Below are 14953 nucleotides of genomic sequence, written 5' to 3'. Positions count from 1 at the left end.
ACTCGTTCTCTGAGTCAGGCAGTAGTCAGACAGTGCGCGTTCATAAGATTTGGAGGATAGATAGATAGATAGATAGATAGATAGATAGATAGATAGATAGATAGATACATACATACATACATACATACATACATACTTTATTCATCCCAAAGGAAATTAAGGCATCCAGTAGCTTATGAGTCATTCTATAATTAGGGGTACATTTCATGTAAAGCAAAATCTCAAAATATCAGTATTCTTTTTCAATAAATAACCTATATGTTTCCATGGTATATACGCTCAAGTTCCTAAACAAATTAATTGCCAAGCTTAATCTTAAATTACTTTTAAAATATTTTAATGAAAATAAACATTTGATTGTTTATTTTGTCAACCGTGTTACAGACAAATGTTATGTCATCTTAAACATATATAAAAATACTACACATTTGAAAACACATTTGTTTGAAAGTGCTTAAGTCCATTAACAAGATGTTTTTAATTAATCTGTACAACTGTTATGGAAAATATGAATTTTGAGCTTCATAAATAGGATTTTGTGGTTCACTGTGATGCAGAATGACACTTTTTTCAACATAAATCCTTGTTACGTCGAATTTAGAGTTGTTCTCCCTCCTTATACAAGACTTCCCTATCCAGAGATAATCCCCAATCTTTTATTTTACAGTTCATCAAACACATAAGAGATTTATAGCACAAAAAACACTTGCAACACAGTTGACAGGCAATGTAACACAATTGACGGGAGTAACACAGTTGACAGGGCAGAAGAACAAGAGGACACTTTTTAGGATAAAAAGAGCTTTTTATTGTTTTAAATTTAACTACAAATAAGCTGATGAATTCAGGTGAACTGTTAAAACAACATTTAGAAACAATTTCAGAGAACCGTAGCTTATTTAACAAATTGAACATATTAAATCATTCTGTTTGTTTGTCTGTCAATATGAAGATTAAGTGACAAAAACATACTCCTCCTCAACTGTGTCATAGCTGATGGGTAACACAGTTGACATTTCGGCCATTTTTAGAGTGTTGTGCTAACTGCAGACCTCAGAGCTTTCACTACAAGACCTTAATCAATTCATATTTTTATTATCTTTAGCTGTATACTTTGTAAATACAATTTCTAAATCAGGTTTATATGAATATGTTGACAACACAGTTGACAGACAATTAACCCTCTCTAGGACTATACAACAGTACTGATGAAAATATTGAAGAGGTGAACTCAAAACTTACCACACGGTCTTCAAATTTCCCACCAAAGAGGATATGACATCACATGATGTTGGTCACATGACTTAGGACCAAACCATTTGCCGATTTATTGGGGGGGGGGGTGTTCAGTGGGTAACACAGTTGACATAAGTTTCTCGGACGCACACAAAATTCTTCATTTAATTTATAATATAAAGCATTTTAGGCTTTTAAACACTTTTGTCATATTATAATAATTACCATGAATAAATATTTGTAAAAATTTTAAACAAACACTTTTTTTTAAAGTGTAAATATGAAGACCAAACCTGACATTTGGAAAATCGGACAGCATAAAAACACCAAATTCCAGTATTATATATGCATTTTTGCAGAGTAAAATGATGTAATTTGTTGACTTTTTATATTATATAAAAGAGAAATGTGTGCTAATGTAAAAAAGATCATTGGCTGAAGTTAATAGTTAGTGAAATTGACAAATACAGCACATGGACTTGAGATGTACCCCTAATTATAGAATGACTCTTATACTGTATGACACACACAAATGCAAGAAGAAAAAAATAATAAACATAGTCGTAATAATAAATAAAACCCTCACAAAAGCCGATTATGAGATGGTCACAGATTCTCGGCAGTATGTGTCATGGAAGTGGTTCAGTAGGATGTAATGGTAGAATAGAATGTAAACAGCAATAGAAATGTTCTGTAGTTGTTCTATAGTTACAGTAATAGAAATGAACTATACAAATCCTTAAATATTAAATACCCATAAACAAATACTAGAATAAAAAAAAAGGTTGTATGTAAGGGCTAAATATAGCTAGTAAAGGAAACAAGAGTCATCAGGAGATGATGTATCCCCCCCCCCAGGCCTCCATATGAAACCCCACTCCAAATTTTCCCAAGTTGAATTGGTTGCCATGGAAATACGGAAAAAATAAAAATCACGGAAATCCCAAAATGTCAAACGCCACAACTCTTCCAGTCACTTAACATAACTGTGAGGTTTCGTGAAAAAAATTCGTAATAGTTTTTGAGTTATGCTCCAAAAACTTAAATGTTCACAGACGGACGGACAGACGGACAGAGCGATAGCTATAAACCACTGCATTATATATTGGGGGTATAAAAAGACAGCAAGGCACTTAAAGCTAGACGGCCTTTCGATTTCAGAAAATCGGTGAAATTTAGTTCCGTCTGAAATGTGGTCATTGTGATAGATGTTTATTTCTGTAACATCTCACAAAATATCAGGCCATTCTGTGGCTGGGAAGTTATTTAATTTGAGGGGATTAAAGCAAATAATGTGCATGAAATCGCTCGCTTCATGCAGTCAAGCAGACAGAGGAAGTCCGTGTGTGTGCGCATGCGCAGGTTTACCTTTGAGCGTGCACTGACAGTTCCATCATTGTGTCGCTAAACGAACAGCTGATCACACCGAGGTGCTCACTGAGCGCCGATATTTATTAGTTTGGTCCTGCATTTCCTTTCCTTCGTATATAACATAACGTCTTTTCTTCTCGCTTTCTTTCCATTACTTTAGTCGGTCTTTCACGTTTCATTCGCACACTCACGTCCTCCATTTTTCTCTCCTGTTTCAAATTTGTATCCCACAATGCCTTGCACGAACGGGGAAAGCCCACCACGTGATGTGATGCATGACGTAGTATCTTGAATTGAGTTATGGTGAAGCAGGAAAAAATAGCGGAGAATTTAGGGCCACGTGGAGATATAAATTCATTACTTATTCTATTTAAAAAAAAAACTAATAAAATAGGAAGTCTGTGATTCGAATTCAGTAGCTTTCGGTTGACGAAACAAAAATAATTGGGTGTCGGGGAAAATTCTTTTTATGACCTACACTTGAAAAATCTGAAAGGCCGTCTACCTATAACTGCTAACTGCTCACTAGGCTGCTCTGTGGTTTTGAAGAGAGGGGTGAGGTTTTTTTTTTTTTGATTCGATACTTAAAAAATTTAGCGTATTCTTGCTGGTTTCTCCAAAGTTGGCTACCCTAGGTTTATTATAATAATAAAAAAAAAGAAAAGAGAAAAAAAAACACGACTAACAGGCATTTACAGTAGCAGACACTGTTATCCAGAGCAACATACAACGTACCCAGAGCAGCCTGGGGAGCAGTTGGGGGTTCGGTGCCTTGCTCAAGGGAACTTCAGCCATTCCTTCTGGTCCAGGGAATTGATCCAGCAACCTTTCAGTCCCAAAGCTGCTTCTCTAACCGGTAGGCCATGGCTTCCCCATGTACTGTACTCATGTACTGTTTGGGATGCTGTTCAAATCCGGATAATATTTTCATATTTGGTTACATCCCTAATGTCTGAGGGCAGTTTCTCAATAGAAAAGAGAAAAGGTTGAACAATGTTGGAGTATTACTTCTTTTTTTTCTGCATTTCCTGTTCTTTCTTTCTCTCACTCACTCTCATTCTCTTTCATTCTTTTGTTCTCTCTCTCTCTCTCTTTGTGTGTGTTGCAGGACGTGATGTAGAGACTGTAGAGGTGAGCGGTGACAGTGAAGCTCACACACTGGTGAACCTGCAACCAGACACGGAGTACATCGTCACTGTTATTGCTCTGTATAATGGAGAAACGGAAGGACCAGCAGCAAATGCACGCTTTAAGATAGGTACACTCACTCACTCACTCGTGCGCTCTCTCTCTCTCACACACATATGGGAGTCTTTATAGAACCAGATACTTGGGTAATGCATCATTGTGTCCGGGGCGGCACGGTGGTGTACTGTAGTGGTTAGCACTGTCGCCTCACAGCAAGAAGGTCCAGGTTCGAGCCCAGTGGCCGGCGAGGGCCTTTCTGTGTGGAGTTTGCATGTTCTCCCCGTGTCCGTGTGGGTTTCCTCCGGGTGCTCCGGTTTCCCCCACAGTCCAAAGACATGCAGGTTAGGTTAACTGGTGACTCTAAATTGACCGTAGGTGTGAATGTGAGTGTGAATGGTTGTGTGTCTATGTGTCAGTCCTGTGATGACCTGGCGACTTGTCCAGGGTGTACCCCGCCTTTCGCCCGTAGTCAGCTGGGATAGGCTCCAGCTTGCCTGCGACCCTGTAGAACAGGATAAAGCGGCTAGAGATAACGAGATGAGATCATTGCGTCCTAATTAGTGGATCCTGAGTCTCATTAGCTTCACTGCAACGTTTGAGAAATTGAACTTAAAAGAAAAAAAGCCTTATCTTGATTATCTGAACGATCATCATCTCATCTTTAGTGTCAACAAGCTTATTCTTTTTTTTTGTGTGTGCTTTAGAATAACAAGCAGTGATTTTACTTGTGGTTTTCGTTCATGTGAAGAAAACATTTGTATGTGTGTGTGTGGTTTTTTTAAGATAAAAGGCCGAATCAGAAATCATGTTTCCGCTTCGCCATGTTGTATCAAAACCGTATTAGCCCCAACTGAACCATGGGTTTTGTGCATCATTCCACATTCTCACGCATACCCAAGTGTCCTTTTTGATTCAGAGTCTGAATCATTATTAAACATCTGAGTCACAGACGGGATGCGTGCTGATGTGTGTCTGAAACCGAGGATAAAAAAGACTAAAATATTTGTGGTGCTGTGTTTGGACTTCAGAGCGAGTAGAGCAGCAGGTTTTGAGGGCTGTTACAACAGGACCCTCCAGCATCCTGCTGACCTGGAACTTCATCGCAGCAGCTAAGGGCTATCGACTGGAGTGGAGGAAAGAAGGAGCGAGTGAGTCACACACACACACACACACACACACACACACATATGCACATGATTTCTTCACCGGCAGTTTACATCAGGGGCAACACGGCAGCTGGATTACATTCTGGTTCGTAGAAAATGGAGGAACTCGATTCACAACTCTGAAGCTTCCAGCTCATTTAAGTCAGTTTGCTCAGATCACAAAGTAGTGATTGCAAAAATAAAACTAAGCTTAAGAGTATCGAAATCCAAACGACAAGTAAGATACGATTGGGGTGCCTTTGCATCGAATTCCGAGTTACAAAGAAATTACGCAGTAGAAGTCTGTAACAGATTTCAAAATCTGTTCGATAAGGAAGACATCACAGAATGTTATGATCGATTTATGAAAGCTAATCAAGTAGCAATGGAGCCGTGTGTCCCAGAAAAAGCAAAGAAGAGGAGATCACCAAGGTCAACTCACCCAGAGGTAGTGAAAGCAAGGCAAGAGTTAATCGAAGCAAGTAAACACTTGGATGACGAGAATGATGAAAGTAGAGAGAGATTCGATGATGCAAAAAGAGCATTATTTAACACGTATGACCACATAAAACAGCTGGAATTGGAAGAAATGTCAAGAAGAGTCGAACAATGCCACTACGATGCAAAGTATGGAGAAGCATGGAAGGTAATAAATGAAATGACAGGGCGCAAGAAGAGCAAAGAGAGCAGGCCCGGCGCCAGGAACAGTTTACTAAGGGGGCAATTAGAAATCGCAAGGGGGCAAATATTTTTTCATATAGTGTGTAGTAGTGATGGCGGTCTGACAACGTGTTTCAAACAATTAACTGCGCCAACCACAAAACCACGGCCCCGAAGGTTGCTTTAGTCCGGGAAAATCATGTGGCATATTACCAGGGCAGTTGCGCTTTATCAACACCCGTGCCCACCTGTTAACCCTCCCCTCCAATTTTCTCACAGACACGCGTTACAACCGGAAAGATGCCAAACATAAAACAACACACACAAACCTACAGGCAAGTCCTTTACATTTAAAATACATACAAATAGCTCCGCGGCATGAAAACAAAACGTCAATGCAAGTCTAAGGCACTTGGCTCGGCGGCCAAAATCATAATTTAAAAAAATCAACAGACCCCGCGGCTGCACCAGTAATAGCCTTCCTGACTCGCACCGAGTCAACGCTAACCACTTAATCCGCGATCCCAGTTTAGGCGTGTAGGGGACAAAACACTCTGAAGTGACGAATTTTCACCCCCGCTGCATGGGGGGTGACGTCAACGACACGTATTCTTACGCTATTTGCGCACAAAGCGGACCATATATGAACACATACACCAACATAAACGGAGATAAACTTAGCCTACAAAGAAAGAAAATGGATTCATAATATTGTGATTGAATTCGTTTAATTCGGTGGGGGAAAGACTACCGTATTTTCTGGACTATAGAGCGCACCTGTATATAAGCCGCATCCGCTCTATTTAATAAAAAAAAAGATATACAAGCCGCACCGGGCTATAAGCCGCAGATATCTATGTTGAAAAATTAGATATTTACTGCATGTACAGAACGATTTTGTACTGTAAATGTACATGTATGTACCTGAACAGATTCTTTCCGAACAGTGCCTTTTAACACGGCAGCAACTTTGCTGATTAAAACGGAACAGAACCAAGAGAAAATAACCGGTATTTATTTACCTTCATTTCTCCTGTGTTTGAAACCACAAGTCACTTTAATCATCTTCGCTGAAACCCATGAAGTCGTCTTCTTCAGTGTCGGAGTTGAACAGCCTCAGAAGCGCTTCGTCACATCTGTCTCCATCAGTCTCGCTCTCCGTGTCACTGTCATCCTCCGGTGAAGTTAGCTCTGAAGGTGCGCCGCTCTCTTCGCGTAGCAGTCCAGCCTTTCGGAACCCGTTGGTGATGGTGGATTCTTTCACAGCAGTCCACGCTGTTAGGATCCACTGACAGACATCAGAAAAGGATGCTTTTCGCATGCGGCCAGTTTTTGTGAAAGACTTCTCACCACTTGTCATCCAAGTCTCCCACTCAACCCGGAGTGCAGCTTTAAATGCCCGATTCACACTGATGTCAAGTGGCTGCAAATACTTTGTTGTACCTCCAGGAATCACAGCTGGAATGGAGTTTGTTTTCTTGATCGCTGCTTTCACAGAATCTGTGATGTGGACCCTCATGCTATCCAAAACAAGCAGTGCTTTTTTTCTGGTGAAAACATCCTCCCGGGCGCTTACCGTAGCACTCCGTTAACCATTCATTCATTAGGCCTTCCATCATCCACCCTTTGGTGTTAACTTTGACCACTATGCCTTTCGGGAGTTGTTCTTTCGGCATAGTTATGCGCTTAAAAATCACCATTGGTGGAAGTTTTTGTCCGGATGCCGTGCATGCCAGAACGCAGGTGAAGTGCGTCTTCTCGTAGCCTGTTGTTTTCAACAACACGGATGATGCACCTGTCTTGTTAACAGTCTTGGTCAGTGGCAGATCAAACGTCAAAGGGACTTCATCCATATTTATGATGTCGTCTGGTCTGATGGAGTTTTCTTGTATCTTTGTTTCAACGAATTTGTGGAAGTTTTCAATTTTTTCCTGATAGTCAGGGGGGAGTTGCTGACAGAGAGTGGTCCGTGCCCTAATGGACAGGTTTTTACGTCTCATAAATCTGAAACACCATGACGGCCCAGCTTTGAAATCTTCAATATTCATTTCGCGGGCGATTATTTCGGCTTTCAGTCGGATCTGTATAGTGGATACACCTTGGCCACCTGCTCTCTGTGTGTTCACCCAGTCCTCCAGGACATTTTCAAGTTCAGGCCACCTGCTTTTATGTCCTCTGAAAGCTTTTCTCGACTTTTGGCATTGCATGAGCTCTTCCTGCTGCCGCCTCCAACGTCTCACCATAGATTCATTGACGCTAAGCTTGCGTGCAGCAGCGCGGTTTCCTTCCTGGCTAGCAAACTCGATGGCCTTCAACTTAAAACTTGCATCATACGAACTTCTTCGTGTGGTTTCCATGATGAAGGGGCGAGGATTTGAAAATAATTACCGTACCAGTTAGTAATTTGTCGTGCGTGTTCTATCTGCTAAAGATCTGCTAATTCTTCTTTGCATTGATTTTTCGTCGATCTTATTTTTGATTCTACTTCCGGTTAGAGTGCCCCTAGCAGTGGAAGAAAAATCCACAGAATAGCCGCACCTTTGTATAAGCCGCATGGTTCAAAACCTAGGAAAAAAGTAGCGGCTTATAGTCCAGAAAATACGGTACTCCCGTAAACTGACTGCATATTGCAGGATATTGCAGAGACAGTGCACTTGTAAGTGTACATGTAAAACCCCCGCCCGCACGCACGACCCTTGTCCTTATCACAGGTCTGTGTGCGCGACTGTGTCAGCATTTCACACATACACCCACAATAACTAGTCCCCAGTAGTTAGGATTGATACATATGTCTAAAACAGGGTTAATATTAAATTCAGGCTTTTTGAAATGATCCTACCTTAATACAGTTGAATTCTACGATTGCAACGTAAGAATCATAACAACCAATCAGATTTGTTCTACCGTGCCAGTTTTAGTAGTGATTTATGTGAAATGTATTTTTGTGCAATGCGCAACCACTTAATATTTCGTATTTGAAAATGCAAATTATTAATACATCTATAATACATTATATTTTCATAAGAAAACAATTAAGTGATCTGAGTCTCCGTTGAGGGGGCGGGGCTGTAGCCACAAGGGGGCGACGCCCCCTTTCGCCCCCCCCATGGCGCCGGGCCTGAAAGAGAGTCAGTTAAAAGGTGCCAATGCAGAAGAAAGAACAACAGCATGGTACAACCACTTCACAAATCTTCTTGGAAAACCCCCAGCAGTTGGCAATGAAAATGGAGATGAAAGAATTCCAATAGTTTTTAGTGATCTGAATATAGATGATGGACCCTTCACACACGAAGAGTTCTTAAAAGTGAAAAGAGCATTGAAGAATAATAAAAGTGCTGGTCCAGATGGTATTCCAATGGAAGTGCTCAAGCATTGTGATCTTGATAACTACATTCTTGGTTTCTGTAATAAGGTACTAATTGAAGGGAACAGACCAGAACAGTGGTCACTCTCGCACATACAACCTATTCCCAAGTCAGGAAATCTCTCTATGACTGATAATTATCGTGGCATCAGCTTAACGTGTGTCATCACAAAAGTCATGAACAGGATGATACTGAACCGAATCAGGGACAAGCTAGATATACATCTAAGACCAGGGCCGTAACCAGGATTTTTCAAATACCGAGGTCAAACATTGCGATACATCTTATTTGCCAAAAAAAAAATGTCCTAATATGGTGGCTTTTCATACATTTTGGAAACGAGTCAAAATCACAAGCCCAACAAGATGAACATGTAGGTGAACATGTTTATTTTAACAATTTCAAAACTGCACGATCACAAAAGTATTTTGTGTGTGTGCGTGCATGAGTGAGTGACAATGCAATCTAGCCGAGCCTGAATAGACTTCATCTCATTCTCATCATCTCTAGCCGCTTTATCCTTCTACAGGGTCGCAGGCAAGCTGGAGCCTATCCCAGCTGACTACGGGCGAAAGGCGGGGTACACCCTGGACAAGTCACCAGGTCATCACAGGGCTGACACATAGACAACCATTCACACCTACGGTCAATTTAGAGTCACCAGTTAACCTAACCTGCATGTCTTTGGACTGTGGGGGAAACCGGAGCACCCGGAGGAAACCCACGCAGAAACGGGGAGAACATGCAAACTCCGCACAGAAAGGCCCTCGCCGGTCACGGGGCTCGAACCCAGGACCTTCTTGCTGTGAGGCGACAGCGCTAACCACTACACCACCGTGCTGCCCCTAGACTTCAGTTGCTTTTTAAAAAATATCTGCCCTTTTCAATAGCAAAATACTAGACGGTTATTGGATAAAACCGACTAAAACGCTCCATTCGGAGACTGAGCCTCACTGGAGATGGGAGTCAATAAGAGGGGCGGGACAAGACTTCCCGAGAGGAGGCTCATCTCAGCTGGTGATCGGAGGAGGAGCTGTGAACGCGGCTGGGCTGCTCATGATTGACAGAAAGCAGTCAGAGGTGGCACATCATGTTGTAAATAAAATGTGAACATAATAAGTTTGCTACCCGTTTTCATTTCCGTTCGAAAATACAACCAATGATCAAAACAATAGTGTCTTGTGTTCACGTTAGCCTATAGTCTGGTAAGTTAGCAAAATAGCTCAAGTCTCGTCAGCACCCAATAACTTCATAAACAACAGGTCACGACTGTCCAGCCTTTTCTGATCTGAAACGCACCAAATCAAATCGAGACGAGAGAGAGAATAAAAGAGTTTGTGCCGCCTGGAAAACGAAAATCCTATCTAGCTAAGTGGCTTCGACTGTTGTTGCTTGAAATGCTAATTAAAATTGCACTGTTAATGATCATAAGCATTCCGGCACATAACTGTCAGTGACCGGCAAAATTAACTCACCTTCTTCCCTCTTTCTTTTTCTCTCACTTGTTGACTTTCCAGAGCTGAGTTTGGTTTGTTTTAGTGTAGTAGACTTCTTCATCTTATGTCAATTTTCAGATTCCACGACTAATTGACAAACTGCCTGGCTGCGGAGTCGGACCTTGATGAGAACACTTCTCAACTCTTGTATATGCCGTGGCGCTTAGCTGACTATCGCGAGGCTGCCTAATATGAAATGTTTCCAATGTCGGATATTTCAGCTTCGTTTAAAAATGATTATGTGGACTTTATTTTTAGACAAACAAATGAGAACAGGGGGATGCAAGCTGAATTTAGAATTTTCCACCGATCAAAGTCAGAACGATTTTCATCATATATTAATTTCACATTTCTGAGTGAAAAAAAAAAATACAGTGGGAAAAAAATGCCGAGGACATGACCTCAGTGTCCTCAATGGTAGTTACGGCCCTGTCTAAGACCAAACCAAAATGGATTTAGACAATGTCGATCCACACTCTATCAGATTTTCCCGCTGCGTCGGATTATGGAGGAAACAAAGAACAACAATCTCTCGGCTGTGATGTGCTTTATAGATTTCAAAAAAGCATTTGACGGTATACACAGAGGGAAAATGATGAAAATCCTTCAAGCCTACAGCATCCCAACGCGCCTTCTAAACGCGATTCAGGAAATGTACACTAATACTAGAGCAAGAGTACTTTCTCCAGATGGAATAACAGAAGAATTTGAAATAAAAGCTGGAGTGCTACAGGGAGACACCCTTGCACCATACCTTTTTGTTATCGTCTTAGATTTCGCCCTGCGACAAGCTATTGATTACCATAGTGAAGATCTGGGTTTTACCATCACACCCAGACGCTCCAGTAGACACCATGCAATTACCTTAACGGATCTTGACTTTGCGGACGACATCTGTCTACTCTCCAACACGCTAGAGGAAGCACAAAAACTACTGCTAAATGTAGAGTCAGAATGTAACAAAGTTGGTCTACACCTAAATGCCAAAAAGACTGAAGTAATAACAACGAACATCCCCTGGCCAACCCTTCCTCTTAAGACAAGAGAGGGACAACAACTTAAGGAAGTGGATGACTTCAAATATCTTGGGGCATGGGTAAAATCTTCTGAGCAAGACATAAAAGTTAGAAAAGCACTAGCATGGAATGCAATGAACAAGATGAAAACAGTGTGGACCTCCAGTCTTTCCAGAGAGTTAAAGCTTTCCTTCTTTAAAGCAACAGTTGAGACAGTTCTCCTTTATGGTTCGGAATGTTGGACTTTGACAAAACATCTCGAGAAATCCTTGGATGGAACATATACCAGAATGTTGCCTACAGTGCTCAATGTAAATTGGCATGATCAAATGCCATTCTATATGGTGATCTGCCACGTCTAAGCAATGTAATTGCTAGTAGAAGAATGGGCGTGGCAGGTCACTGCCAACGGCATGAAGAGCTTGTTACCAGCAAAGTCCTCCTGTGGGAACCCACCCATGGGAGGAGAAACCAGGGGCGGCCCATTAAAACGTTTATTGACATCCTTAAATCTGATGCCGGGGTTGCCACCCTGAATGAGCTTGCCACGTTAATGATGGAAAAATGTGACTGGCGTGGGAGACAGGAGGCTCGCCTGAGGGCGGCCTAAGTAAGTAAGTTTACATCCCTGTATTACTCACTCACGAATAAATATCTGTGGTCATTTATCCTCCAGTTTAATGCTGCATTTGACTAGAGGTTATAACTCATGGTTCCTGAACTCCGACTAGGGAGATAACCCAAAGAAACGACTTAATTCAGAATTTCCTACTCAGGAACTCAGGAAGGTCTCCTCAACCCTGAGTCAACACGTAAACAAAGCAGCACTTTGGACATTTGTGTGAGTTGTACGGTATACATGGACAAACATTTGATTCATCAAAGGACAAACATTCACGTGTTTTCTCCACTGAGCTCTATATAACGTCTGGAGAGTTCAGAGCCTATCCCCCGCTGTAGAGATGAGTGAAGCCATCTGGCTGCCATCGTACCACTCACATCGCGTGTATGTGGTTTGTGTGTTAAACTGTCGTATCCGATCTAACTTGCCCCCTCAAAAAGCATCTCCTGACTTTTTTTTTCCTTTCATTACTGTCTCTTATTTTCTCCACTTTGCCCCCATTCCTTACATATCTTTAGATTAGATTAGATTAGATAAAACTTTATTGATCCCTTTGGGAGGGTTCCCACAGGGGAATTAAAATTCCAGTAGCATCATTACAGGATAAACAGAAAATAGAGAAAACTTCTAGATAAATTAAATATTTACATATGCAAATATAAAAGATAAAATATGAAAAAAAAAAAGTCCAGCAGGAGAGGTATTGCACATTATCCAGTATTGCTTTTTGTCAGGCTAGACTACTGCTCCTTCCCTTCCCGTCCTCTGTCCTCCTGTTACCCCTCCCTCCCCCCCCCCCCCAGAGAGGAGTTGTACAGTCTGATGGCGTGAGGGACAAAGGAGTTTTTGAGTCTGTTCGTCCTGCACTTGGGAAGGAGCATTCTGTCACTGAACAGGCTCCTCTGGTTGCTGATGACGGTGTGCAGAGGGTGACTGGCATTGTCCATGATGTTCAGTTATAGCGTTCCGCTTCACTGTTATTGTTATTTCCCTTTTCCAGTTCAGTCTCTGATCATTTTTTTTGAACGGGTTTTTTTACTAATCTTCTATCATTATTTCAGTGGAGATTATTTCAGTTTTTCTCTTATACAGTGTACCTTTCGCTTTTGTATAGTAGTTCTTCCTTTCTTATCTACACTACCGTTCAAAAGTTTGGGGTCACTTTGAAATGTCCTTATTTTTGAAAGAAAAGCACTGTTCTTTTCAATGAAGATCACTTTAAACTAATCAGAAATCCACTCTATACATTGCTAATGTGCTAAATGACTATTCTAGCTGCAAATGTCTGGTTTTTGGTGCAATATCTCCATAGGTGTATAGAGGCCCATTTCCAGCAACTATCACTCCAGTGTTGTAATGGTACAATGTGTTTGCTCATTGCCTCAGAAGGCTAATGGATGATTAGAAAACCCTTGTACAATCATGTTAGCACAGCTGAAAACAGTTGAGCTCTTTAGAGAAGCTATAAAACTGACCTTCCTTTGAGCAGATTGAGTTTCTGGAGCATCACATTTGTGGGGTCGATTAAATGCTCAAAATGGCCAGAAAAATATCTTGACTATATTTTCTATTCATTTTACAACTTATGGTGGTAAATAAAAGTGTGACTTTTCATGGAAAACACAAAATTGTCTGGGTGACCCCAAACTTTTGAATGGTAGTCTGTCTGTCTGTCTGTCTATCTATCAATCGTACCAACACAAGGGCTGTACAGTACTTCCTTTCTATTTAGGACAGTTGTTGAAACAGGATTATTTTCTCATGTTGTTTGCTATTTTCACTTCATTCTCACAGTCACGCCTTAACAGTGTTTATTGGTCACAGCATTCACTGTCACAATGTTCATGCAGCTTGTGACCATTAAACACTGTTAAGACGTGACTGTGAGAATGAAGTGAAAATAGCAAACAACATGAGAAAATAATCCTGTTTCAACAACTGTCCTAAATAGAAAGGAAGTATTATACAGCCTTTATGTTGTAATGATAGATAGATAGATAGATAGATAGATAGATAGATAGATAGATAGATAGATAGATAGATAGATAGATAGATAGAAATGAAGAACTATACAAAAGAGAAAGATGCACTGTATACGAGAAAAACTGAAATAGTCTCCGTAAAAATAATCGTCGTAAAAGAGCCATTAAAAAAAAAAAAAGATCAGCGACTGAACTGGAAAAGAAAAAAACAATAACAGTGAAGCGGAGCACTATAAAGATATGTAAGGAATGTGGGTAATAAGTCAAGTCAACTTTATTGTCAAATATGCTATACATGCTCGACATACAGCACAGATGAAATATCAGTCCTCACTGACCCACGGTGCAAACTGGCAATGCAATAAATAAAAATAGAATAATTGAAAAAACAAACAATATAAACAGTATAAACACCTCTAGATAGGAACTAGACAGACTAAACACTCAAACAATATAAACAGTATCAACAATAAATTGGTACAAATAACCAAACAGTCAAGGGCACTTGAGGTATAGCAGGTAAACATGAAATAAGCAGAATAAACAAACTAGCAGCTGTTAAGGTGAGGTAGTGCGGAATAGTGCAAATGAGCGAGGTAAAGTGAGATGTGCGGTCCCTGAGTTCAGTGTGTTAATGAACGATGAGATGTATGTGGGGGGGGGGGGGGCTGTGAGGGTGACATGTCAGATGCTGAAGGGGGGGCAGGGGGGTGTGCGAGCAGAATCTGTGGCAGGGGGCAGAGGGGGGAGGAGGGGCAGAACAGGGAGGGAGTTGAGCCTCCTGACCGCCTGGTGAAAGAAACTGTTCTTGAGCCTGCTGGTTTTGGCCCGGAGACTCCGCAGTCTCCTCCCCGACGGCAGCAGGCTGAAGA

The 14953-nt window shown here is 41.2% G+C and overlaps 1 protein-coding gene across 1 annotated transcript in view; it reads left to right on the top strand.

Moving 5' to 3' along the window:
• col7a1 (collagen, type VII, alpha 1) overlaps window positions 1–14953 on the top strand; it is a 519627-nt gene that overhangs the window by 146543 nt on the left and 358131 nt on the right. The window contains exons 12-13 of the mRNA XM_060918496.1: window positions 3716–3865; window positions 4824–4943. Of these exons, the coding sequence (XP_060774479.1) occupies window positions 3716–3865; window positions 4824–4943 (270 nt within the window). The remainder of the gene's footprint in view (window positions 1–3715; window positions 3866–4823; window positions 4944–14953) is intronic.

This window comes from Neoarius graeffei, chromosome 4 (assembly GCF_027579695.1).
Source record: "Neoarius graeffei isolate fNeoGra1 chromosome 4, fNeoGra1.pri, whole genome shotgun sequence".
Lineage (NCBI taxonomy): Eukaryota > Metazoa > Chordata > Actinopteri > Siluriformes > Ariidae > Neoarius > Neoarius graeffei.
The sequence above is the reverse complement of the archived record's forward strand: the minus strand, read 5'-3'. Positions and strand labels throughout refer to the sequence as shown.